At 36.8% G+C, this 27,699-nt stretch overlaps 2 protein-coding genes across 6 annotated transcripts in view; one reads left to right on the top strand and one right to left on the bottom strand.

The window, feature by feature from the left end:
* Positions 1 to 551: 551 nt before the first annotated feature.
* Positions 552 to 19,283, bottom strand: ACAD8 (acyl-CoA dehydrogenase family member 8). The gene is made up of 11 exons (XM_053691512.1): positions 19,139 to 19,283; positions 15,282 to 15,382; positions 13,958 to 14,127; positions 13,750 to 13,859; positions 10,078 to 10,154; positions 9,163 to 9,300; positions 4,817 to 4,952; positions 4,297 to 4,394; positions 3,153 to 3,305; positions 2,793 to 2,895; positions 552 to 941 (listed from the first exon to the last, which is right to left on the bottom strand). The coding sequence occupies exons 1-11, from the start codon at positions 19,242 to 19,244 to the stop codon at positions 889 to 891; spliced, it is 1,245 nt and encodes a 414-aa protein (XP_053547487.1). The 5' UTR covers positions 19,245 to 19,283; the 3' UTR covers positions 552 to 888.
* Positions 19,284 to 19,351: 68 nt separating this feature from the next.
* Positions 19,352 to 27,699, top strand: part of THYN1 (thymocyte nuclear protein 1) — a 79,177-nt gene continuing 70,829 nt past the window's right edge. Inside the window, exons 1-2 of one of the 5 annotated variants that reach the window (XM_053691516.1) lie at positions 19,352 to 19,425; positions 22,785 to 22,855. In XM_053691516.1, the coding sequence (XP_053547491.1) occupies positions 22,813 to 22,855 (43 nt within the window). In that variant the 5' untranslated portion in view covers positions 19,352 to 19,425; positions 22,785 to 22,812. The other 4 variants (XM_053691515.1, XM_053691513.1, XM_053691518.1 and 1 more) reach the window with 4 other exon arrangements.

Raw genomic sequence — 27,699 nt, 5'->3', positions numbered from 1 at the left:
TACCTACAAGTTCAACCCATTTTATTAGGCTGTGGCTTCAAAACACAAAATCAGAGCTTTAATATACAGAAATAAACCTTAAAAAGCTAATTTTCATACATTTGGTAAAAAAAAGCAATTGTAAACACATTAAGGGAAAAACTATTTTACAGTATACTGTCCCTTTAATTTCCCTTTAAAGAAAAAAGTTGGCAAACCCTATGCAGTGTATTCAGTAAGTTACAAATTGTGTTTTATTTAATAAAATCCTCCATTAAAAACTTATAATCAGTTTAAATTTATAGTATGATTAAAATATCATACTGGTAGATTAAAGTCAAAGTGATATGCTGCATAAAAGTTTTTTTTTATAAAGGAAAAACACACAAAGTGCCATTATTTATCTTGCCCAAATGTAATGTCATGTTTTTAGTTATCGCTGCCCCCAGAGAGGCCGGAGTGTCTCTTACAGATTTCTAGATTCAACTAATTTGTTAGCTTTTAGGCAAACATGAGCTTAATGGGCTTAGACTGCTGCCAAACATGATTTTAGACCAACAAAATACAGTGAGTCTGTGTGTATTTATTATTTATTAGGTTGTTATTTCTATATAGAACAATATTTAAAACCACATCACTATAACCCTTTATTATCCAATTTAATTCAGCAAGTAACACCGAGTCCACAAGGCCAACGATGGGTATAAATAATACAAAGTCAGCAAATGAGTCCAAGATCTCATAACGTAGAAAAAAAGATGAACCCTGGGCATACGAGGTCTGTTTCTCACTTGTTACAGTTCATGAACACAGATTCCTAGCAACTGTTCCGCCATATTGTGCTTTTATTTTCAGTAAAGATTCTTCCCATTAGTTGTGTTCAACTGTTGTAATCATTTCTTCTGGGTTTTACCCCTGCAAAATGCTTCTGGCCACTATCAGTTTCATCACCTCATTGGTCCCTGCATTAATAAAGGAATTCAAAATTTAAAGGCAGTAAATAACTACCCAGTTTGCCCATCAAATTTTAAAAGTTTTTGTTCAATATAAAGGCATTTTATTTATCTATGATTTGCTATTCCATTTAAAAAGACATCAAAGAGCAAAAAGAAAAAAGTTCTGTGTGTTTAACCTTAGCAAATTCATAATAAGCCAAAGTGCAGTTCTTTAGTAAGATAAGTACCAAAAATCTGCCCATACAAACTGATCAACAAACATATATATTTAATTAACACAGTAAGGGTGGGTATTAACTATTTGTACACACATACAAATATATACACACACACATGCACACATATATACACACACATATATACACACATACAAATATATACACACACATACAAATACACACACAAATATATACACACACATGCACACATATACACACACATACAAATACACACACAAATATATACACACACATGCACACATATACATATACACACACACACAAATACACACATATATACACACACACATACAAATACACACACAAATATATACACACACATACAAATACACACATATATACACACACATACAAATACACACAAATATATACACACACATACAAATACACACACAAATATATACACACACACAAATACACACATACAAATATATACACACACATGCACACACATATACACACACATACACACATATACAAATACACACACAAATATATACACACACATGCACACATATACACACATATATACAAATACACACACACATGCAAATACACACATACAAATATATACACACACATACAAATACACACACAAATATATACACACACATATACACACACATAAAAATATATACACACACATGCACACATATACACACACATAAAAATATATACACACACATGCACACATATACACACACATAAAAATATATACACACACATGCACACATATACACACATATATACACACACATAAAAATATATACACACACATAAAAATATATACACACACATAAAAATATATACACACACATGCACACATATACACACATATATACACACACATAAAAATATATACACACACATAAAAATATATACACACACATGCACACATATACACACATATATACAAATACACACACATATATACACACACATACAAATACACACACAAAAATATACACACACATGCACACATATACACACATATATACAAATACACACACATATATACACACACATACAAATACACACACAAATATATACACACACATATATACACACACAAATATATACACACACAAGAACAAACACACAATACAATCCATGATCTAGATTCACTAAGAATTCAAATACTCTCTAGATTAACTAAGGTCTTGTGTCATTCTTCAAAGCTTAATCAGTTTAGCAAATCATATCTGTTGGATAAAACAAGAATTATAGAAATCGTTATTGCTGGAGAGTACTTTGAACTTTGGTAAATTCATTTCCCCATCTTGGTTTCTTGTGTCAAACAATCCATTTGTGTATTGATGGGACAAGATTCACACAAATATGCCCAGCATACTTTTATCTTATTTCTTGGGGAAATAAAGGCAAACAGTCTTTCTGAGGTCAAGGGAAGATGAAATGTCGGATACAGAGAGAATGCAACTGATTACTGTAGAGCAAGAGAGGGTGTAATAGGAAAAGACTTAGATACAGCATTAGCCTTTGGATTAATCCATGTGAAAGTAATTGGTTCTCTGGCCTGGGCTTATTGCATAAAGTCTACTAATGAATTCTGCTGCAGAGATATCACAACCCCACATCATGCAACAGATTCCTTTCTCACCTTCAAGGATCTGATGAACACGGATATCTCGGACATACTGCTGCACTGCATAATCTTTCAGGTAGCCATATCCTCCGTGCATCTGCAGCGCCTGGTTACAAACCTAGGGGAGGAAGGGTAGAAGAAGGGTTTGGGTTCTGAGGTCAGAAAGGATCAGGCCATATTCCAGCTGTTGTGCAGCTACAAGTAAGATGTCCTATTCTCTAAAAAAAAAAAGTGCTAAGCAAAAACTACTTTGTGTGGCACCGTGGATAAGTGATAAAATTATTTGTATCCAGTTTATAAAATCAGAATCAGGTAAAATAACTTTTCTGTCTTGAGTGGGGGATACACTGTACTAATAGTGATCCCAAGCCCTACCTGGAAGCATTCGTCTGTAGCATGTAGCTTTGCCATAGCACAGAGAGTAGCAGCATCCCCATACCCCTCTTGTAGAGCCTGCGCAGCATGGCGCACAATCAGTCGCGCAGTTATTAGCTTTGTTGCCATCTCTGCTAATCGAAACTGTAGGTACTATGGTGAAGAGAAAGGGACAACAAGATGGTTAGAAAATGGTGACAACTTAGTGAAGCACAAAGCAAAAAAGGGGGAATTTATAGAATTTTTTTAACAGCCAGAACAAAGACCAAAAAGGTACTTGGATGTCAAAATCAAACTTTTTAATATACTTCTATATTATCAAATTGTTTTGTTCTCTTGGTGTCCTTTGCTGAAACTTAGTTTCTTTCAATGGGGCATACTAAGGTAGGCTCAGTCTTGCTATTTGCAAATGTTTGGAAGGTTTTGTGGCTTGGGATTGAGCCACTGAGGATTTTTTCAGTGAAAGGACTCTATGGGTGACTCTACTAAGTAGTATTAGCATATTGAGGTAGGCTAAGTGGCGTGCACGTGTCTTGAGAACTGTATGTATAACATTGCTACAAATATTGTTGGAAACACGTCTGCCATATAGTGCTCAAGCCACGTGCCCACTCCTGTGCCTACCTAAGAATGCTCTCATAGAAAGGAGCTATGTTTCAACAAAGGAACCCAAGTGAAAGGGGAACATTAGAAGTATTGGGTAAAGTTTAATTTTGACATTAAATGCATACGAGATTATTTGTGATTAATAAATAGTCATTACATAATAAGATTTAAAATTGTGAAACAACAAAAATTTCAGCAGAAATATTACTTGTTTTAAATGTCCTTTCACACATCACTGACATAATGCCTTAAAATAACACAAAACACTTTCATATTAATAAAAAATGCTTAAATGATGTATGGTAAAAACATTGCAATATATTTTCATTGTTTAATTTGCCTGCTTGCCGTGAAATTTAAAATATGGAAATTGGGGCTTTTCCAGTTCTGAGAACGGGAAGTGCACACTATAGACGTCACTAATTCGCCTCGGCAGAGATGACCAGATAGAAAGCATCTCAATATTATTTTTAAAGTCTGTGTGACTGGCCATTTTCACGTATGAAAAAAATCTGTAATCAATGCGATAATAAATTACCTGGTTGCTTGAGAGGGGTTCCCCAAACTGTTTGCGCACTGCGATATGATCACGAGCCAGTAGCACTGACGCATGAGCAGCGCCCAATGAGCAGGAGGCTTTAAGAAACACAAAATGGAGAATCCAATTATAACTTTTAGAAATGGTATAAAGAAAAATCATATTATTTATGTAGTGGGGACAGCTTTTCTGAACTATGTTTCTGTGATCTACTACATGCTGGAAATGCCACAATGATCCGGTGACAACTTGTTAGATCTTTGGGATCTGATGATAGCCCGTTTTCTGCTTTTTGGGTATAGCCAATACAACTCTCTTCTACTCAAGAAACTGATTTCTGGCAGCTGAGAAATAATAAGTAATCCACCTTAAACATACTCAGTTTATTGACCCTCATCAGATGTCAGATTGAAATGACCCTGTTTAACTTGTGACACTGAGGTTGAAATGATACTGCAGAGAGCTGAATATTCAAGTCACTCCCCGCACCCCTCACACATGAACACGAAGTGGTCCTCACCAATGTTTATTCTCCCTCCATTAAGGCCTTGCATCGCAATGCTAAATCCTTGACCTTCGTCACCGAGTCGGTTTGACACAGGAACGGCACAATCCTCAAATATGACAGCTCTTGTAGGTTGTGAGTTCCAGCCTACCTAAAGAAGAAACTCAAAGCAGTCTGTAACGGATGGAAAATGTTCCTGATTCCATGCACAAATAATTAATCAATAGTCAATGTCTTAGCAGTTTAACTTACACAATATTGCTTAGTAGAGAACATATATAAACAGTATAAAGTATTCTTACATTAGAGTCACTGAACCCAGGGATACATCAAATGTTCAAATTACTTAGAATTTACATTCATTATCTTTTTCTCTTGGTTTAAGTATTTTATTAAAGATACACAATACCAAGAATGTTGAAGAATTTGAAAGTGATGAAACATAGCTGTAAAAAGCTAACTAGAAAATATCACTTGAACATCTCTATGTAAAAAAGTAAGATATTTTACCTCAAAAATTTCTAAGTATAGAACTTAACTTTAAGGTCCTAATGCAATGGTACCTTACTCCCGTTCGTCTACAATCTATCTACCCGAGACATCAGGAAAGTGTTGGCGAGGGTGTGAAGTTAGGGGAAACTATCTCCATATGTGGTGGGACTGCCCGAAGGTTCAACCGTTCTGGAGGGCAGTAGAACAGTGTTTTCAATCTCTTCTGTCCAGAGACTTTTCCCTAACGCCTAGAATAGCATTACTGAATGACCCACCAAAACTCCCCTGTAAACTTAGGCTTACTTTGTTACAGATAGGACTGACAGGAGCTAAAGCACTGATAGCCCTGCACTGGAAAACACAAATTTCCCCGACTATAACCCATTGGACTGACAAAGTAACAGACTTGTTAACACTAGAGGAATACGGGTACTCCAAAAGGAAAAAACTAAACTTTCTTGCTGACATGAGATTCCTATGGGAGAAATTCCTAGTACACCTGTGGCAGGGATCTACAAATGACAATTCCAGGACTAACGACTGACAACATGCATTGTGTCACTACCCTGTCTTTTCCTTCTTTCACCCTCCTACTGAAACATGTCTTGAGCCATCTATGTTGTCTCTGATTACATTTCTTTTACCCAAACATGGAGGGAGGGCAAACTGAGTTGAGAGAGTCGGGACAGAGTAGATATATGGATATCAGACGAGACCGGTTGAGCGATTGAGAGGAAGTATCAGAAATCACATCTTTTCACAAAAGGAAAAAGGGAAGTGAAGCAAAACATAGTATTCTAGTAGCGACTTCAACCTGCAGATCTAATTCCAAGCGGCTGACATTTAGTTTAGTTTATTTTTAGTAGAATATAGTGTGAACAGGATTCAATTTGCCTATTGTCATTCTGTTTACGTGTTCAAAATATCATCTGTGCTAACACCAGGTCAAGGCAAGTATTTCAATGCACTACTAACAACCTGTTATTATGACTGCAATGTAATATCACTGCAAATTCACATTGTATGTTACGAAATACAATAAAAGATGATTTACAAAAAAATAAATAAAAAAATAAATAAAATAAAATTCCTAAGTATTCACACAGCAGTGTAAAGATACTTTAAGTAGCCAATCAGGATGCTAGTCCCAGGACTTGCAAGGGAGTGTGCATCTGTCATGTGCAGGCACAGTCATGTTATTTTCCTAATCTGTTGAAGGAAGTTTTACTATTTCACTGAAATCTCATCATGAGATCACAACAAAGCAATGCAAAACCTCAGCACGGCTGATGCTGATTGGCTATTTCTTTTTTTTTTTCAACTTGCAGCTAAAGTCTAACAGTTCACAGAGCACTTACTCTGGTGAGCTGAAGAAATTGTGAGGTAAAATATCTTCCCTTTTTACATAGAGATGCTCAGGTGATATTTTCCTGATAGCTTTTTACAGTTATGCTGCATCACTTTCAAGTGATTTAGCATATGAGTGTTATGTCCCTTTAATACAAATTATCAACTGACAAATTGTGAAGCATATTTTATGTATTAATGTTTCCTTGTCTTGCTATTTTTAGGCTTGCTTACCAGGCAATCTTTGTGTAGCTGGCCCTATGCTCACAATAGCACTGCTGGTTTCCACTCTTGAAAATCATTATTAAACATGGAACTTGACTGGATCACTGTCAGGTTCTGCACTTTAACTATGTGTGTAACACATTTGCAAGGGTTAAACAAAACACATAGATGTAACATGGATAGTATTTAAATTACATCTCTTTTCTCTATAATGGAATTTTGATAGGGCCACAACTACTGAGCCAATGAAAACCAAATATAAAGAGGGTAAAAATGTCATAGCTTCTAGGTAGCTAATCAGGTTGTATTGAAAGAGGGGATCTAGCTGGACATGTAAATAGTTGTCAATTTGTTTGTCTATGTTAATTTCCAAGGAAAAATCAGTGATTCTGAGTCTACAGGGAGTGACAACTTAGCATCTCATGCCATTTATAGAATACAGTTACAGACCATTCAAATAAAATAATATATATATATATATATTTGTGTGCTTGTTATTTGTAGAATGCCAAATCAGCTATAGAACATAGGCACATTATGCCAAGGTGCAATATATAAAAAGGCAACTACAACAATGATTGGGCCGTCCCATGATGTAGGTCACGTTTTTAAAAGGTGGTAAACAGGATAAAACACTTTCCAAATGGAAAGATAATAGGTGCGCCTATAAAAAAAAAAAAAAAAAAAAAAAAAAAAGTGTATTCATGCTCAAAAATGTTGCTGAAAACACTATAACAAATGTTTAAAAATCAGTGCAAACAATTTGCATGTACAAATAAATTGAAGTGTCCAGTTTGTGACAAGTGCAAACTTATAAACACGGTATATAAAACCAATGGTAAAAGTCAAATCAGAGATTGTTCACATATGTTCCCCAAATGGTGTGGTGTGGAAAAATCAAAATCCCAAAATAACAGGTATAGGTAGGCAGCTCTTCTGGTGTGAATGGCCGTTCACTTCTCTAGGGTCCTATAAAACAAATCAAAAGAAGACGCCCAGTATACAGGATAGGTGGGTTCCTCAAGCCTAATTAAATCTACTTGCAAACAAAGTGTGTTTATACATTTATATATAATAGCAGCATGGTAGTATATATACAAGTTACTGCAGCTATAGACTTTTCAATTTTTTCTGGACTATGTAATCATATTTATTTAGGTTTGTGAATGCGGACTGCACCAGCCTATTTGCCTGCTAATAAACCTGCCAGGTAGAAGGCTACAGGAGCACAGTTAATGCCGAAAAGAGCTCAAAACCCCCATTATGGTTACCTAACAAATAAGGGGACGCATTCTACTCCATATAATGGTCTAGTCACTTATAGACATTCACTAAAAGCTTGGCCAAGGCCACAGCACAGATCCTATGTCTGCCACATGGCATGAAACGCGTAAGTATTTTTCCTTCCTCCTCCATATGTGCTTTGTATTTTTTGACTGTGATGGAATAAAGGTGAAGTTTTAACGGCTTATGAGTCTCTGGAGTGCTGCCGTATTCTGCTCAGCTTGTACCACGCCACAGTGTTGTTGCGCATTGAGCGCCTTATACCACAGCCATGTTTCTAACAGTCAGTCTCTTGTATTAATGGAGACAGTGGTCGGATCTTGAGCAATGCTTGCTTTTTCCTTTCAAAATTACTGGCAACATAGGCTTTAAGGTAAACAGCCACCCCTTATGGCACAAGTGGCAAGTGTAACATATCTTAGGGCGACCATCATTTACTGAACTCTTGTAGACTGAAAATAGGCTTTATTCTATTCAACACATACTGCACAGTAAATACTATAAGAAGGTTTGCTTATGAAGTCTCTCTTAGTTAAACTTAATAGAAGTATTTATTGCATGAAATAAGTGCTTTTATTAAATGCAGTATTAAGCTTAGGGATATCTTAAGCTAGAAATGTGGCATTTAATACACTCAGGTATTTTAGTAGTGAAAGGACAACCTGGACATAAGCACACAACATGGTGAATTGGTCAAGATAACACATTTTGTATTTATCTAATGCTATGATCAATGGAATACCCAGGTCTCAGAAGAAACAATTATAACTGTAATATCAATAACCAAAATTCCAGCATGTTGTCATTTACAACAAAGAGACAACAGCTAAAAACAGAAATGAAAATCTCTGTTGACTTCATATCATCTTTACCCAAGATTGTGCAATTAGTCAAGATATAAAAATCGTGCTGAGTTTGCAAATAGGGCTTTACAGGACAATTTTCCTTTTATTACAGGTTTTTAGATACAGTCCTCAGGAACCTCTTATAATAACCCTTTGGAGATCAGGTACCTTTTTCTCTTTCTTGCCAAAGCTGAGACCAGGTGTCCCTTTCTCAACCAGCACACAGGAGATTCCCCGTGGTCCGCTGCCCCCCGTGCGGCACATCACTACGTACACATCAGTATCACCCCCACCACTAATAAACGCCTAGAGGGGACAAAGGAGAAAGTATTTTAGCCATGGTGAGAAAGATTTCCAATGAAACAGCATTTGTATACATTTACTGCAGGCGTAACATTTCTTAATCAAAAACTATTAAAATACCCACGTGCATATCTGACTGATATGTAGCACTTGTATATACAATTGTTATTGTTTGGTAATGGATTGATGAAAATATTGTATTTTTTTATAGTTTTTAATAGACATGAGAAGAAGCATTTGTAATATCTGATTAAGCTCCCATAATAGTCACAAAACACTTTTTCTTTTCTTTTGGATCCCCTCCATAAGCTACACACTTTTTTAATACAGTCGATAAATTTCAATCTTCTAAAGTCTTGTATATCACCTCATTGTGTTTATGTGAGCCCTGCATGCACAGTTAAACATGATTACGTTTTCTGTTAGTTTGCTGTTAATAGATTACAGCCTATAGGTTTCACTGTTTTAATTGGTTATTGGGGTTATAAAATGGAGTTGTGAAGGAATAAGGGCAATCTATGATTAAGCACCTGTAATAAGAGCAAAATGCGTCAGATGTTCTTCGGACCCCTCCGTATCGTATATAATATAAGCGGGGATTAATACAATTATTGTTTTTTTAAAGTAAAGTGCAGCTATATTTGAACATTTCTATGACTAACAGTTAGTTCTGTCACTATAGCCAGTCCCTGGTTGCATGGTGGGAATAGTATCCACGCTTGCCCCTTTAAAAGTCCATGAGGACTGTGGGTTACAAACAAGCAATATACAGGGTTTTACCTTAGTCCCATTAAGAATGTAATGGTCTCCATCTTTCTTTGCAGAAGTCAGTAATGAGGCTGCATCACTCCCACTCCCTGCAAATAATAATCACAAAAAAATCAGCAGTGGATACAGCAAAAGATCTAAAAGTAATTATCTGATCAATTTAAATAAAAAATAGCCCCTAGAAAACCAAACTGTTACCCTTTTACTTTAAGAGACAAATATAAACATAAAGGTGGCATTTTCTGATACCAAAAAAGGATCTTTATGGTGATGTTCTTGTAGTACCGCAAGGCTCTGTCTTGGGCCCCTTGCTTTTCTCTCTCTATACATCCTGCCTTGGAAAACTTATAGCCTCCTTTGGATTCCAGTACCACCTATATGCTGATGATACCCAAATCTATCTTTCCTCTCCTGATATCTCTCCCTCTTTACTCAACCCTCTCCTGATATCTCTCCCTCTTTACTCAACCAGATATCTGACTGCCTCTCTGCAATTTCATCTTGGATGTCTTCACATTACCTCCAACTCAATCTGTACAAAACTGAGCTGCTTCTTATCCCCCCCTCTTCGAAACATCCAACACCTGACATTTCTCTGACAGTTGGAGACTCTATTCTCAACAACTCACCCCAGGTCCGCTGTTTTGGGGTCACACTATACTCAGAGCTCATATTCAAGCACTTACCAAATCCTGCTGTTCACACCTACGCAACATTTCCAGAATTCGTCCCTTCCTTACTCAAAAAACTACAAAAATACTTATTAATTGCCTCATTTTGTCACGCATTGATTATTGCAATCTACTCCTAAATGACCTTCCAAAACACCACCTGTCCTCCCTCCAATCTATTATGAATGCTTCTGCTAGACTGATCCACCTAAGTCGCCGATCTACATCAGTTGCTCCACTCTGCCAGTCTCTACACTGGCTCCCCATACACACCAGAATACAATTTAAAGTATTAACCCTAACTTACAAAGCACTCAACAGTCTAACTCCCAACTATATTTCCTCTCTCATCGTGAAATATTCCCCATCCCGTCCTCTTCGATCAACCTCTGACCTATGTCTCTACACTCCTGTGATCTCTACGTCCCACTCCCGCCTCCAAGACTTCGCACGTGCTGCTCCTGTCCTCTGGAACTCTCTACCCCGCTCCATAAGACTGTCTCCAACCTTGTATAGCTTCAGACGCTCCTTGAAAACTTAACAATTCAGAGAGGCTTACCATATCCGGTCCCTAAACTGCTGTATGAGTGGGGTATACCTGTAGTAGGTAACTTATCTGATATAAGCAGAAATTAAATTTCACTGTTTTCTTCCACGGTTTTATTGCAGGTATGTAAATTTGATAAATGAGCAAAAACAGCATCTTAGAATTTACTGTTTTCAGCAAAAATACTTTATTTCATGTATCTTAGTTTCCCAGGTTTCTACAGCTGTCTGATTGCAGACATAACCCATAAAAGCTAAAAGGCTATTTTTTTTTAGATAATTTCAAGATTGCCATGGCTGCAATTAAACAGTTCTAGCCACTTGGAAAATTTAAATATGGTAGACAAAGCACACAATTGTATAAAGTGCACCCTTTGGCGCATCAAATGAGGGGCTACAGGTATCTCTAGCACATAATTGAGGTGAGCAACAATTAATGCAATATGGTGCTTTGCATAAAAAAATATATATTTTTTTTTAGCAAAGAGCCATATTCCACTTATTGCATTGTCTATTTCTGTGCTAGCAATACATGTGGCCATTTGATGCCGCTTGGTGTGTACTTTCTAGAAATATTTACTTATATACCATATGCATCATTAGTGAAGGAATCAGAGTCTGAAGTAATAGAGAACTCAGTTGCTTCCTCAGCACTGAGACGCTCAGCCATAATTCTCTTTACAAAATAGATAGATATTTTTAAAGGAATTATGTCTCTAGAAAATATGTAATTTTTATTGCAAAAAATAAGCTTCTTTGCAGTAAAAATACAGAAGTTTTGAAAGCTTGAGAGAGCTGCGTAAAGAGGGTGTTTTACGCTAATAGACTGATTATAAAAATATTAATTTGGTGTTTTTTTTTTTTTTTTAAAAAAAGCATTCCTCTACCATTTATTAATTTGTAACCACATTATCCTGCTAATCATGGGATTACAAATATAATATCGGTTCATATTGTAAAAGGGAATGCGACATTTCTCAGCTAGGTGATCACTGTGGTAATGCTGGTTACCACGGTGATCATTTAGCTATAATACATAAACCAATATTTATTTTTCAAAAATAAACAAGTTTTTTTTATAAAATGTATTTTAGGGGTCTCTAGACAATTTTAATCCTTATTTATGTGCCTTTAGAGACCCCCGAATCCTTAAAAATATATATTTTTTTATTTAAAATCATTTAACACTGTCATTTTGTTAGTACAATATACAAGATATCAACAGCAGTTCAGGGATACACCCTTTAGAAAGCCTGGTGGAATCATTTTTTTTTTACTTTTTCTGTGGGCTGTTAAGGACACATGTTCATGTTCTTCTGGTCTGATCTAACCAATGATTAGTAGGAAGTATGTTCCTGGGTCAGTTTTCCCAAAATTTAAAAGGGACAATGTAATATAAAATGTGTTTTCCCTTAAAGGGACACTGAACACAAATTTTTTCTTTCGTGATTCAGATAAAGCATGCAATTTTAAGCAACTTTCTTATTTACTCCTATTATCAATTTTTATTTGTTCTCTTGCTATCTTTATTTGAAAAAGAAGGCATCTAAGCTATTTTTTGGTTCAGACCACTGGACAGCACTTGTTTATTGGTGGGTGAATTTATCCACCAATCAGCAAGAACAAACCAGGTTATTCACCAAAAATGGGCCGGCATCTAAACTTACATTCATGCTTTTCAAATAAAGATACCAAGAGAATGAAGAAAATTTGATAATAGGAGTAAATGAGAAAGTATGAGAAAGTTGCTTAAAATTGCATGCTCTATCTAAATCAAAAAAGAAAAAATTTGGGTTCAGTGTCCCTTTAATGTATTTATTATGTCATTATACCTACTGCAGATAATTAAATATATGATAAATTGTTTCTTCATGTTTATTTTTGTATTTGAAATATCTGTTTTTGCTCATTAACACAATCACCTGTTGTTCTCAAGGACATGCCCATTAAAAAGGTCTGAGCTTGCAGGTAAAGAAGGTCTGCTGCCATCTATGTATAAAACACGCAGTCTAAATCTAGTTAGTTGAAATGCGGATTATGAGCACAACTAGCTATTTCAGATACAAAAAAACCTCTCTGCTGCTCCCCCTCCCCCAACTGGGCAAAACCAGCCATTTTAAATAACTAAATAAAGGCAAAGGAGCTGTTTGCAAACAATTAAATACCCTCAAGCAGGTAAAATGGACCATTATTAATACAGGAAAAGGGCAACAATTTTAGGAGTACAATGTCCCTTTAAGCATGAAGCCTCTCTGGGAGGAAGTGGAAGAAGCAGACTTTAACGAATGTATAGTGCAAAGTTATTTTATTTTCACTTCTACAGGAAGACTAACTGCTGAGATTAACATCCCTTTAAATACACATTTTGTAATGGTTTCCTACAATTTTAATCTAAACACCATGATTATTTTATACTGGAGACCAAACTTTGTTTCTTTTATTGAACGAAAGTGCTGAAATCACTCACCTGGTTCTGTTAAACAGTACGATGCAAACGTATCCATAGTACAGAGAGACGGACAGAGCCGATGTCTTAACTCCTCATTCCCAAATTTATCAATCATCCAAACACACATACTAAAGAAAAGGTGAAGAGTTTTGTTAGAGGCAGATACAGAGACTGAACCATCTGCTACATCCTACGCATCATTTACACGTAGACGCACTGTGCTCACTTGTGAATACTCATGTATGCAGTGGTGCTCACACAGCCAGTAGAAAGTGCCTCAAATATGACAGAGGTGTCCAGGCGAGACAGTCCTGATCCCCCAACATCAGGCTGTGTATAAATCCCGCCAAACCCAAGCTGCGCAGCTTTACGCATGGTGTCCACAGGGAATATTTCCTGACAGAGGAAAAGAAAGGAACTTAGCACTTTTAGAGCAGTCACCCTTAGCCTTTTGTTGGCAGAGAGGGCAGCAACACATTGCTTAAAGGGACAGTAAAGTCAAAATTAAACTTTCCTGATTCAGATAGTGCATGCAATTTTAAACAACTCTCCACTTTACTTTTATCATCATTTTTAAGCCCTTGAAGGCCACCTTTTATCTCAGGGCATTTTATTAGCTTTTCACAGCCAGACAGTTCTAGTTCGTGTGTGCCAGATAACAGTGTGCTCACTCCGGTAGAGTTATGCACGAGTCAGCACTTATTGGCTGAACTGCAAGTTTGTAAAAAGCACTGAGATAAGAGGCAGTCTGCAGAGGCTTAGATACACAGTAATCACAGAGGTAAAAAGTGTATTAATGTAACAGTGTTGGTTATTCAAAACTGGGGAACGTGCAATAAAAGGGATTATCTATATTTTTAAACAATAACAGTAAAGTCAAAATTAAACTTTCATGATTCAGATAATGCATATGTAATTTGCTTCATTCTCTTCATAGGTCGGCTCAGAAGAAGCAATGCACTACTGGGAACTAGCTGCTGATTGGTGGCTTCACATATATGCCTCATGCCTATGGCTCACCTAATGTGCACAGCTAGCTCCCATTAGTGCATTGCTGCTCCTTCAACAAAAGGATATCAAGAAAATGAAGCAAATTTGATAATAGAAGTAAATTGGTTAGATCTTAAAAATTGTATGTTATATTGGAATCATGAAAGAAAATATTTGGGTTTCATGTCCCTTTAAAAAAAGGACAGATCAGAAATAAAATAAATACTGAACTTTTTTTTAATTACTAATGCATTTAAAATGTTTCACCTTTTTCTACTTCTCAGTGTTCATTTTTCCCCCTTCCACTTGTGATCTAGGACAAAATATTTAATTACGCACAGCAAGGGATTCAGAATCCTGACCCTCATACATGCTGCAGAGTGATTGCTTGATTTGTTCTTTTAAATGTTAAAAGATTGGTTTTGTACATTTAACTCGAAAATATTATTTTGGTTCAGATTATTTTCATTTTTAAGATAATGTTTTTTTTTTATCATCAAAAATAAATGATCTTCTTACCGCTATAGCTAACAATCTCATGCAGTAAATGTCATGCTAACCTTTTCGTCCCACAGAGCCATATGTGGCGCCATCTCTCTAGCAGCAAAATCAAACGCAACCTTCTGAAACTCTTTTTGTTCATCACTCAGTCCAATGGATGCTGCAAAGAAACATAAGGTTGAGACGCGATAACAATTGCACTATATAATGTAACAATGACATTGTTTCATGGTTAAAGATCAATGCCTCTAACATGCATGGTTGCTGAGTTTACGTTGCCTAACTTCCAAGCCCAAATGAGTTTACATAACCCAACGTCACATGTAGAATTAGTAGAACAAGTTTATTTTTTTCTTTCTTTTAGCTATGGAAAAAATGGATCCAAGGCACTTATCCATGGTCTATTGTTTTACTAGCATTATAACTGTCACGTGTCCGATATTAGAAAGGACAGTTTCCCATTTTAACCTACTGTTTGGTGTATTATATATGTGTGTGTGTGTGTGTGTGTGTGTGTGTGTGTGTGTGTGTGTGTATTTATGCCAAACATTCTTTAAAACTGAAATATTTCTGACTCCTAGATTTTGAACAAATGTACTGAGACCCAGTGTAATTGTTTAGGTCTCCTCTACAGTTGCACAATACACCTTGGCACAGGGAAGGGTGCATTGCAGCTATTGTTAATTAGATCATTGTACCCCCATTGCTTTGTGTTCATTAGTAAGTTTTTTCTACCTCCTACTAAACTGCTTACCGTGCCTGCCTGCATAACATATGTAGTTTATCATCACTGGCGTGTGGGATTTTCTCAGGATAAGATGCAAGAAAATCTAATACATTTGCAAGCAGCTTCAATAAACAATGAGCGGATTCCGAGAGGCAGAAATCATTTGGATGCATACAATAATAAATTACTAAAAACACAAAAGGACCAAGAGGGGGTTAAAAAATTAACTTGCAAAGGGTCTGATGACACTTCCCCAGAGCATTACAATATTGAGACTATAAGCTGCAGTGTTTATGCTTAGTTTGATTATAGCATTTAAGCTTTGCCCTATTTTCTATTTTAAAGGGATATTCCAGTGAAAATATAAATGCACATAGATGAATTACATCTTTGAATAGAAACATATTTGCAATATACATGTATTGGCAAAAAAGCTTCTAGTAAAAGTTATCACTGTTTTAGTGTTAACAATTTTATCTGCATGTGCATGTGAAGCATAGATAAATATTGTCAGTGCACCAGCATTTTAAATACTGCAGCCACTCAGAGCATCAGTGGGGCTTGTTTCATATTAGCAATTAACAAATTGAGTCGTTTTCAGCTGGTATAAGCACCTTAGGCCCTCTGAGAAAGTGCTGTGTTTAAAATGCTGGTGCACAGTGCATACTTAAATACACATTTGAAACAGCTATTGCTTTTATTAGAATCATTTTTTCTAATACTGTACATGTATATTACAAAAATGCTTCTATTCAAAACTGAAATGCATCCATGTGAGTTCCAATTTTGGCTGTAATGTCTCTTTAAAACATTTAGATCCAGCAGTGATTTTACAAATTCTGATTATGCGTTACTTTAACAAATTATGGTCATACTTTGTATATTTCTGTGTATCTTTTACAAATTACATTGCCCTTCATATTTTCTCTATTGTAAAATAAAACAAAGCTTCATAAAGTGGGCGGGACAGGGGAGTTACCTGGGATGAATAGGGGAGTTACCATGAAATGTCTAAAGCACTCTCACAATTCTTGTGAAATGTTGTAAGCATTTTAAACAAGTTGGTCTCACTTAATTATCTTGCCAGCTATATACAGGTAAATTTGATCAAAATTCGTAATTTACTTACTTAAAGGGACATTAAACCAAACATTTTTCTTTCATGATTCAGATAGAGAACACAATTTTAAACAACATTACAATTTACTTCTATGATCTAATTTGCTTCATTATTTAGTTATCCTTTGTTGAAGAAATAGCAATGCACATGAGTGAGCCAATCATGCGAGGCAATTATGTGCAGCCACCAATCGGCAGCTACAAAGCCTATCTAGATATGCTTTTCAGCAAAGGATATCAAGATAATGAAGCAAATTAGATAATAGAAGTAAAATAGAAAGTTGTTTAAAATTGCATGTTGTTTCTAAATCCCGAAAAAGAAAAAATATGGGTTTCATGTCCCTTTAACTGACAGAAAAGGAAAATATACTAAACTAGAGGAAAGAACAAGTTATATTGTAGTTAAATTTTCCTGCTCTCTCTCCTGTGAAATTCTGTAACCCAGAGAGCCTCATCTTATTGGGGCTTCCAACTTCCACCCTTTTTCTGATAGGATTTAGTGAGTTCAGCATCTGTGAAGTCTGCAATACAATTTCTCTCCTAATGAGTGAATCTTTGATTATTAGGCCCATAGAAAATAATGAAGCTCTTTAGGGAACTGAAGCTGTGTGTTTTTCAGTTTTATTTTAAATTGAAGATATAAAGTGCAATGTAGTTTATAAAAGATACACATAAATATACAAAGTATTTTTTTTCTTGCATAATTCAGATAGATCTTGTGATTTTAAACAACTTTCCATTTTACTTATATTATCTAATTTATTTTTTTATATTGATATCCGGTGTTGAAATGGATTCCTAGGTAGACTTGGGAGCTGTTAATTGGTGGTTGCATATATTTGCCTCTTGTCATTGCCTTTCAACTAGCTCCCAGTAGTGCTTGCTGCTTCTTCCACAAAGGATAACAAGAAAATAAAGCAAATTAGATAAAAGTAAATTGAAAAGTCGTTTAAAATTGTGTTTTCTATCTGAATCATGAAACTGTCAAAGTGTAAAACAAATTTGTAAAATCATAATCATAAATACATATACAAAAAGAAATAAAAAATAGAAAGTGCATAGCTTAAATTAAATAAAACTTAAAGGGTTATCAAACCCAAAACATTTATTTTATAATATAGATAGAGCAATAATTTTAAACATCTATCTAATTTACTTCTATTATAAAAATTTGTTGTATCTTTTGTTGAAAAGCAGGGACGTAATGCTTAGGAGCCGGCCCATTTCTGTAACATTATATGGCAGCAGATTTACAAGAATGTTATCCCTTTGCCAGAGCACTAGATGGCAGCACTATTTCCTGCCATGTAGTGCTCAAGATGTCCACCTAGGTATCTCTTCAACACAGAATATTATGGGAATGAAACAAATTTGATATTAGAAATAAATTAAAAAAATAAAATTTAAAATGGTATGTTCTTGTCTGAATCACAAAATATATATATATTTTTTTTGGGGGGGTTAATTTCCTTTTAACCTGAAGTGTAAAGTAATATAAAATACAAAGCACAAAGTGTAAATGCGGCAGAACTATCATGTCATGCAGTACTATATTGCACTGGGCTTGTCTCTCCTTCATATGTAGAAATGCAGGGAACACCCCTTACTGAAGTATAACAAAATCTGCCTGTTTAGCATTTCACTAGGGATCTGACAGTGCTGGAGGATTTCCGTATAAATGCATGTGGAATATTTCTATATGACATTGGATCAAATGAATGTTAAAAAATGTCACTTTAGCACTGATTACATTTAAAAGTAGAATTTTTGCAAAACATGTATATTGCCAAATATATAATTATATAATGGTCCTTATTTAGAAAAGTACAAATACTAAAATAAAATAGCTAGAGAAGCTGTGATGCTTTGCTGCCTATTACATAACATGCCCAATGTATCTTCAATGCTAAAAAGAAACCAATGTCATATCACGTGACAACTCCATAACCAATATGGCCGCCCACATACACGTCACGTGATCCACTGATTTGTCCCGAGCTGTGACAGAAAAGGTCAGCTCACCCGATATACTATTTTGTCTAGTACAAACTGCTCATTAATAGCCCTTACGATCTATGCAGGAAACGAATCTTCTGCTTGGTACAAGGAAACCTCGACAAAATGAGCCTCGAAATCGCTGAGAAAATACAGCACCAAGTCTACAAGTCCCCGCCATGATTGGAAGCTGTGAACCTGTCAAAGCGGCTCACGGAAGTTGTAGTTCTCTAGGTCTGCGAATACTATAAATAGTTGGGCAGGTAAAACTTCAACTCCCAGAAAGCCACACGAGTTACGGGAAAGCTAAGCTGATTTAGTGTGCATGCTGATTGGCTGTTACTGAGAGGCTCGTCTTAAAGGTAATGCTTAGATAACATTCTCCATCCGATCAAAACTCTGGTCACTTAGGTCAGGTGGTGGTGAGTGACTCGTGAGGCGTTTTGCGGTATAATATTCAGTGTACAACAGAGTTTTTATTGTAATAAATACATTGTCTGAACTTAAAAATAAGTGTTCTGCTAACATTAATGGTGATTAATTAAAAAGGGCATTGAGTTGAGCTTGCGTATTAGTTTATTTGTAATATTGGTCTACAATCAAATTACCATAATACACTAAATTTAAATATAATAAAATTACAAATGTGGGGCTATTGTTCTAAACCGAACTAACATTTTTAAATCAGACTAAAAAAATTAAATACAGTCTGAATAGGCTTACATAGCTAAACTAGCAACAAAAATGACATTGTAGGAAGCTCCAGCTTCTACTATAGTATAGTATTAAAACTAAATAAATAAAACGACATGATACTGAATACATTGTATTAATTAATAATTGATTCTCATATTAAGCCACTCATTCCTCTAAGCATAAAGGGCACTGCTGTTATGATTAATGCACAATATAGGACAACACAACATTAGTTGCTTGTGGATTTATAATTACAGCAGCTGACCCTAACATTATACAAATATACATTTGTGCTTTGTCCCCTCACCCCTAGAGTGGTAAAAAAAGATATTTGGTTTTTATAAATGATCATTTTAGAAGCATTTACAACTGTCACTGAAAAAATGTCTATGGCCTGAAAATAACTTTTTTATTTAAATGTATCTTATTTCCTTTGCTATGCCATTTCCATTGCTAAACCACTGGAGCACAAAACTTCCACTTATGTAGAGGAGATTTGGTTAAATTATTTCCTATACAACACCTTCCATCTTTTTGAAAGCACAATAGCAAGCAGTAAGTTTAATAGATGGTTTTCAAATGTGCTAAATATAAAAGTGGTATTTTTGATTGTGTACAAAAAGCTTTAAAAAAAATGTATTTCCTTTGCTGTGGCCAGTTAAGAACAAAAATAATTTAGCTTTTACGTATGTGAAGCAATCACAGCATGTAGGAGAGACAGGGTTCTGATGGGTAGTGGGAAAATATATTTGTTTGTGGCACATAACATGAATTGTTAAAGGGATAGTCAAGTCAAAATTAAACTTTCAGATAGGGCATGCAGTTATAGACAACTCCAATGTACTTTTATCATCCAATTTGCTTTGTTCTCATAGTATTCTTTAGTGAAAGCTAAACTTAGGTAGGCTCAAACTGATTTATAATCAGTTTAAGGCACCTCTTATCTCAGTGCATTTTGACAGATTGTCACAGCTAGACAGTGCTATTTCATATGTGCCATATAAATAACATTGTGCTCACTCGTGGAGTTATTTGAGTCAGCACTGATTGGCTAAAATGCAAGTCTGTCAAAAGCACTGAGATAAGTGAGCAGTCTGCAGAGGCTTAGATACAAGGTAAACACAGAGGTTAAAAGTATAATAATATAACTGTTGGTTTTGAAAAACTAGGGAATGGGTAAAAAAATACATCTTTTTAAACAATATATATATTTTTTTTTTTTTAAAGTGAAGGTCAAGTCCGGGGTTGTGTTTATAATTTTTCAATAAGTTAGCTATAATTAATATGAGGTTCATTCATCAAATCATAGAAAAATGCAATAAAAAGTTTTATATTTTACGATCTGAATGCGCTCCGTTTCAGCATTACAATCCGCCCGTCACAGTGCCTTTATTGATTGACAGTTTTTCTCTCCAATGTTTGGTTTACCCCCGTGGCGTCCAGCCCCTTTTCTGTTTCGTCATTGAAACAATATGCGCATGCGTGCAATTAAACAGCGCGTCATCATCTGCATGCTCGTTCAGGTTACGCGCATGCGTTCTCCACTGTCATATTTTTTGATACATTGAATCAGCAGCATCTGTCTCCCGCATCCTAACAAACTAGCAGCGATCTCATCTAACCCACGAATTTGTTGTATTTGTTGTATTGCATACAAAGTTACGGCCGTAAATGAAACGCATGCGCTGTTTAGATGTGGCTACGCATGCGCATTTAGAAACAACACACGGTGCACGAGCGTAGTCCGCTTGAAAGAAAGAATGCAACTGAATAAGGAAGTGCTGTATGGGCGGAGATTAGAGCAATAACGGAGGTACATTATAATAACTGTTTATTTGCAACGGATGCGTTATTTAGAGATATAAAGTGAGCGACTAAGTGTTTATACTATAAGCTTCAAAATAATGTATTATGGAACCCAAAAATTGACCTTCACTTTAAGTACGCTGTCCTTTTAAAGTGATGGTAAGCTCTCCCCTTTATAAAAACAGATCCGGAATGTTAGTGATATTTTTGATGGAGTTTAATTAATCAGTAATAATAAAGATGCTCTGTAACGTACTCTCTTATGTACAGTAGATATGAAATTTGAATTCCCCACCCTCCGCCACCCACTTCAAAAGTCAGTTGTTCTGTGAGCTAAAGGTTTGAATTGTTGTCCAATCAGCACTCTCCCCATATGTTGCCATCTGTTGAAGCTAGAGTGCTGATTGGAGAACAATTCAAACCAATAGCTCTCTCAAAAATATATATATCCTGTGTGCGGAAGTATAGTGAAATAATAGTTTTCTATGAGAGCCTGTGGTAAAATTCATGTCAGATGACACTTATGTGCTAAGCCAATGAGAAACAAAAATTCCATTCAACTAGGGGAGGTTTTGTTTAAAGGGACAGTCTACTCCAGAATTTATATTGTTTATTACCCATTCCCCAGTTTTGCATAACCAACACGGTTATGTTAATACACTTTTTACCTCTGTGATTACCTTTATATCTAAGCCTCATCAGACTACCCCCTCATCACAGTTCTTTTGACAGACTTACATTTTAGCCAATTAGTGCCTTCTCATAAGAAACTCCACGGGTGTGAGCACAAAGTTATATAACATTAAATAGTGCTGTCTAGCTGTGAAAAACTCTCTACTAAGATAAGAGGCGCCCTTTAAAGGATAAGACATTGGCATATGAGCTTACATAGGTTTAGCTTTCAACAAACAAAGCAATTTTGATGATAAAAGTAAATTGGAAAGTTGTTTAACATTGCATGCCCTAACTGAATCATAAAAAGGTTAATTTTGACTAGACTGTTACTTTAAACATAGGCTGAAGAAAAGCTGTGCAAATATAGACAGAAGTTACACTCCCAGTGGGGTTTAAGAGTGGTAAAGCTTGCCGTGAGATTTGAACGCCCGCTGTAGACCCCCTCCCACAAGTAAATGTCATAATCCGTTCTCATGTCTTAAATTGATATTGTCTACCTTTTTCTTCTAAACGTATCTTTGTTTTTTCTTTTATTTGTTTTCAGGAGAACAATTTATAGAAGATAGTCAGTCATGGCCCGTATTAAAAGGAAAAGAGAGAATTCTCCACCAAAGAGTGAGTATCAGAGAAATCTTAGAGAGAAAAGGGTGTACAGTGTTCTCCACAGAGTATGTTGCCAGCCAGGTGGCATTATGTAGTAGCTGTGTGGGGGCAGTGAAATAAAATTTTCTGCTATACAAGGCATAAATTAATTGCATCATTTAATATGAATTTATTTAATATGTGCAATAAGCATTGAAAATGTTTATCATATTAAAGGATACCAAGGGAACTAAGCAGATTAGATAATAGAAGTAAACTTGAAAGTTGTTTTAATTGTATGTTCATAATTCAGTGATGGCTAACCTTGGCACCCGCGATGTTTCAGATTTACATTTCCCATGATGCTCAACTAGATTGCAGAGTGCCTAACAGTGATATTCAGAAATAAGTCAGGCCTCTCATTATTTTTTTTTGTACATTACATTTCCAGTTTTATCTTCTGTATGAGAGATGGTAGATAAACTCATAAATTCATCATTCGGACATTTGCCCCGACAAGTGTTTGCTTGTAACAGCCTACAAGGGCAGATTAAAGGGCAGTTTAAAGGCACTGTAACCAGTACACTGGAATATTTTAGTTGGAGCCTTCATTAGAACACATTTTTGTATATCTGATTCATTTATTTTTGTATATCTGTTTAATTTATTTTCTTTCCTAAGATATGGTTAGTCCACGGCTTCATCAATTACTGTTGGTAATATCACTCCTGGCCAGAAGGAGGAGGCAAATAGCACCACAGCAACACTTCCCTTCCCACAACCCCCAGTTATTCTCTTTGCCTCTGTTCATGGAGAAGTTGAAGTTTTTGGTGTCTGAAGATTCTTCGCTATAAGCAAGATTTTATTGTTTTTAGAAAGCCATAGTAGGCTTACTATGATCTTTCCTTTGTTTCAAGGATTGGGTCTAACATTAGTCCACGTTAATCTCTTCAGTAGAGTAGTGGTGGTTTAAAAGCAGTTAGGAACTTGTATGGTGGGCCTTGCTGCGTTTTCCTAACATATTTACTACCCTAGTATGGGAAGCCAGAGTAAGTTTGCTCTGATCTTTCTTTTTTCCACAGGCCTCTGTAAGGAGTTGGCTTCCTTCCACGCTGTGTGAGCTGTCCTCCTGCCGGACGGCTAGAATGCAGGCAAGTGCCTTTTTTGTCTTCTAGAAGGAGATGGGCAACTTTATGGGACATATATATTCTTTATACAGGATATTTGTTAGCAGGAAGCAGGCACTTTGTGATTCCTAAGATTTAATTCTTTTAATTGGGAATTTTAAGCATATCCCCCTGTACTTTAGAATCCTAGGTTTTATCAAACTGGCAGGCTGTTGGTTTGTTTGCACACTTTCCGTTTGTCTTATGTAGTGTGCAATGGATTCAGATTGGGCTAATGAGGTGTATTGCTGTGGGGTACGTTAGAGCTATTGTCGGCAATAGCTCTTGCCTCTAACCCTTTATGTTGTCTATACGTTGACAATCCGGGTTATTTCACTTGCAATTTGTTTTTCTGAGGGAGAAAGGCGCGTTTGATATGTCTCTGAATAATTTCTCTTAGGCTAGCCACGTGACCCGCCTCCGTTTGTCTTATGTGAGCGGAGCGGCTGCCAACATCTTGTAATTCTCTAAATGAAGGGAGTTTTTCCAGGAATAAGATGTTGTGCTTTATTTTTTTGTGGGTTTGGCTAGCTTGTTGGTTGCAGCGCTAAGCTATCTCCAGTCCCAAAATAGGGGTTTTTATATCCACCATTACAAGTCTCTTGGCGGAGAGAGAGTTGCGCACTGGGAGTATCACGTGACCCGCTTCCACTTTCTTCTAAGCAGAGCAACGTCCTCTCTTCTGCCGATATCCTATTGATCTAGATCGGCAGGAGAGCTCTATGCTGTTTTTTTGTATTAAGGAAATTATAGTGGCCAACTAGTTGGTAAACCTGTAGTGCTACTCCTTCTACAATTTTTTTCTGTTGCAGATCAGAACTGCAGCTAAGGCCAAAGGAAAGTACAGTTTTCACATGTTTTATGTAAACTCTCAAGTTTTTTAAGTGAAAGTAACTTAAAAAAATAATAAATATTTTAATGTTTTTGTCAAAGGACACCTGTGTCATTTGATTTAGGGTGTTTATACTCTGTTGCACAAATTGTTTGGCATATGCAATTCTGTGCTACATAAATTGATAGATGGTTGCCCACTGAGCCCTATGTCTCTTAGGATGATGCTGTTTAGGCAATGCCACAGTTTTCTCCTCTAACGTCCCAAGCCTCAATGGCGTCTCATGCAGTGCCCTGGGTTCCTCTTGATCTCCTGGAGGAGTGTATTTGCATATGGATTTTGCTGTACAGCTATCTTTTGCAGTTTCTGTGGCATTATCTGATTTTCCTATGTTAAAGGGAAAATGCTAGAGGAAATTTGAGTTCAGATAGTAAGGTTTCTGTTCCGCTTACTGCTACACAGGTTGCCCTCCCTCATAAGTCCGATGAGGAGGATATGTCTGTAGCCTCTGAGGGTAAAATCTCAGTCTCTGACAGTATAATTCCTTCATCTGATGCTTCGTCTACTGTTAAAGAAGGTTTTGGCTACTTGGGACGGCTTCGATACGCTTGTCGTTGTCAACCCTAGAGAATCTAGTAAACTTTATAAATACTAGGATTTCACTGGGAAGTTTTTCCTGTTACAGATCGTGCTAGGAGATTTTTCACAGGAATGGGAGAAGTCAGGGATTCCTTTTTCCCTGTCTCCTGTCTTTAAAAAGGATAATTCCTGTCGCTGTCTCCATTAAATATCATGGCGCAAGGTGCCTAAGTAGTAGGGGCCATTTCTACTCTGGCTAAGAGAACTATGATCCCTATAGAGGATAGATGCTCTTTTAAGGATCAATGGACTAAGCTGGAGGCTTATATGGAAGTTTGTATTGCCACTGTGCAGCATTTTATTGGTGCAACGCCTTGTCTGATTCCATTTTTGTAGGGACTCCTTTGGAGGAGATTCAGAACAGAATTAAGGCCCTTAAGCTAGCCAATTCTTTCTGATGCTACCTTGCATGTCTTTTAGCCGGGAGCCAAGATATCTGGCTTCGCTGTGCTAGCCCGCTGGGCTTTGTGGCTATTTCTTGGTCAGTGGATTTTTTCTCTGAGTCCAAGCTTCTGGCACTTCCTTACAAGGGTAAGACCTTGTTTTGGTCCTGATGTGACAGAAATATTTTGGGTGGAAAGGGTCTTTTCTACCACAAAACAAGATGGAATGCGGGGGGCTGAATCTCTGTTTTTCTTTAAACATGGATATGAGATGTCCCAGATAGGCTGTGGACATAGTATCTTAGGATTTCTAAATAGAATTCGTACATTTCCTCCTATAGGCAGGTTCTACCTCTCAAATTTTTCTGCAATCCAGATAACAGAGAGGCATTTTTGAAGTGCGTTTGGGACTTGTCTTCCCTGTGAGTGATAGCTCCAGTTCCTGTAAGGGAACAGGTTCTAGGATTCTATTCTTCCTGTTCATGGTTCCCGAAAAAGAGGGAATTTTTCGTCCTTTTTTAGACCTAAAGTGTCTCATCTAGTCGGATCAGGGTACTGTCCTTCACTATTGAAACCATTGGTTCCATTCTTCCTTTGGTCTAAGAGGGTCAGTTCATGCTGACAATAGACCTGGAGGACGCATATTTTCAAGCTCCTGAGATTTGCTTTCTACACAAACACTTTAAGTTTGTGGCTCTTCCCTTTGGCCTTGCCTCGGATCCCAAAGGGGTCTATCTTGGCAGTGATCAGGTTTCGGGGAATTGCTGTGGTGCCCCTTCTGGATGACATAATGTTCAGGCGCCATCTTTTTGACAAGCTGACTCTCATATAGAGATCTTGTTGTCTTTTCTTCATTCCCATGGATGGGAAGTGAATCTGAAAATGAGTTCCCTTGTTCCAACTACAGGGGTAGTTTTCTTAGGGACCATAATAATTTTCCCTATATCTGAAAATATTTCTGACAAAGGTCAGAAAATAGAGGATGCTTGCCTCTTTAGGCACTCTATTATTTGGCCCTTCAGTGAATCAATGTATGGAGGTAATTGGTCTGATGGTTGTTTCATTGGACATCATCCCTTTGCTCGATTTAATCTGAGAGTCTGCTGTTATGCATGTTCAGATAGTGGACCGGGGATCTTGTGGCTCTGTCTCGGTGGATAGATCAAGATCTGTCGACATGAGATTCTTCCAGGTGGATCAGAGAGGGGAATAAGTGGTAGAGCGCTCGCTTAGCTTGCGAGAGGTAGCAGGATCGTTGTTCGCCTTCCCCAGAATCTTTTGGTTTGCTCAGGAGCATCTGTCTCGGGGCACATGCTTCTGGAGTCCTTCCTGAGTAATAGTGACCACGGTCGCTAGCCTGTTGGGTTGGTGATTATGGACTTGGGGTCTGCTCTCCCCATAGCCATCTTGGAGTTGAGAGCGATCTTCAATGCTCTGATGGCTTGGCCTCAGTCGTCTTAACTAATTTTTCAGGTTATAATTGAACAATTTTGTCTTGGTGGTTTACATTAACCACCCTGGAGGAACCTGGAGTTCCTCTGCCATGATTGGCGTGGATTGTTCGGTGGGCGGATGCTCACATTCGTTGTTTATCCACTATTCACATTTCAGGAGTGAATACCGGGAGCGGACTTCTTGAGCAGACAGATTTTTCATGCCGGGGAGTGGGTGCTTCTCCCGGATGTGTTCTCTAGTTAACCCTGAAATGGGGGGGTTGCTGGAGTTGGAGATGGCAGTAGCCAAGCTTCCAAGTTATGTTAAAGGTCAGAGATCAGAAGGCTGCTCTGTTAAATACCCTGGCGATTCCTGGGGATTTCAGTCTGACATCCCTGTTCCTCAGTTTGCTCTCCTTCCACG

Source organism: Bombina bombina, chromosome 8 (assembly GCF_027579735.1).
Source record: "Bombina bombina isolate aBomBom1 chromosome 8, aBomBom1.pri, whole genome shotgun sequence".
NCBI lineage: Eukaryota > Metazoa > Chordata > Amphibia > Anura > Bombinatoridae > Bombina > Bombina bombina.
This window is presented reverse-complemented; position numbering and strand designations above follow the sequence as displayed.

Coding starts and splice junctions, on each gene's coding strand:
- ACAD8 (XM_053691512.1), bottom strand. CDS start 19,244: ATGGCGGGGACTTGTAGACTTGGTGCTGTATTTTCTCAGCGATTTCGA. Junction 13,860..13,957: donor GCATACATGAGTATTCACAA/GTGAGCACAGTG, acceptor CCTTTTCTTTAG/TATGTGTGTTTGGATGATTG. Junction 4,395..4,816: donor TGGAGGGAGAATAAACATTG/GTGAGGACCACT, acceptor TGTTTCTTAAAG/CCTCCTGCTCATTGGGCGCT.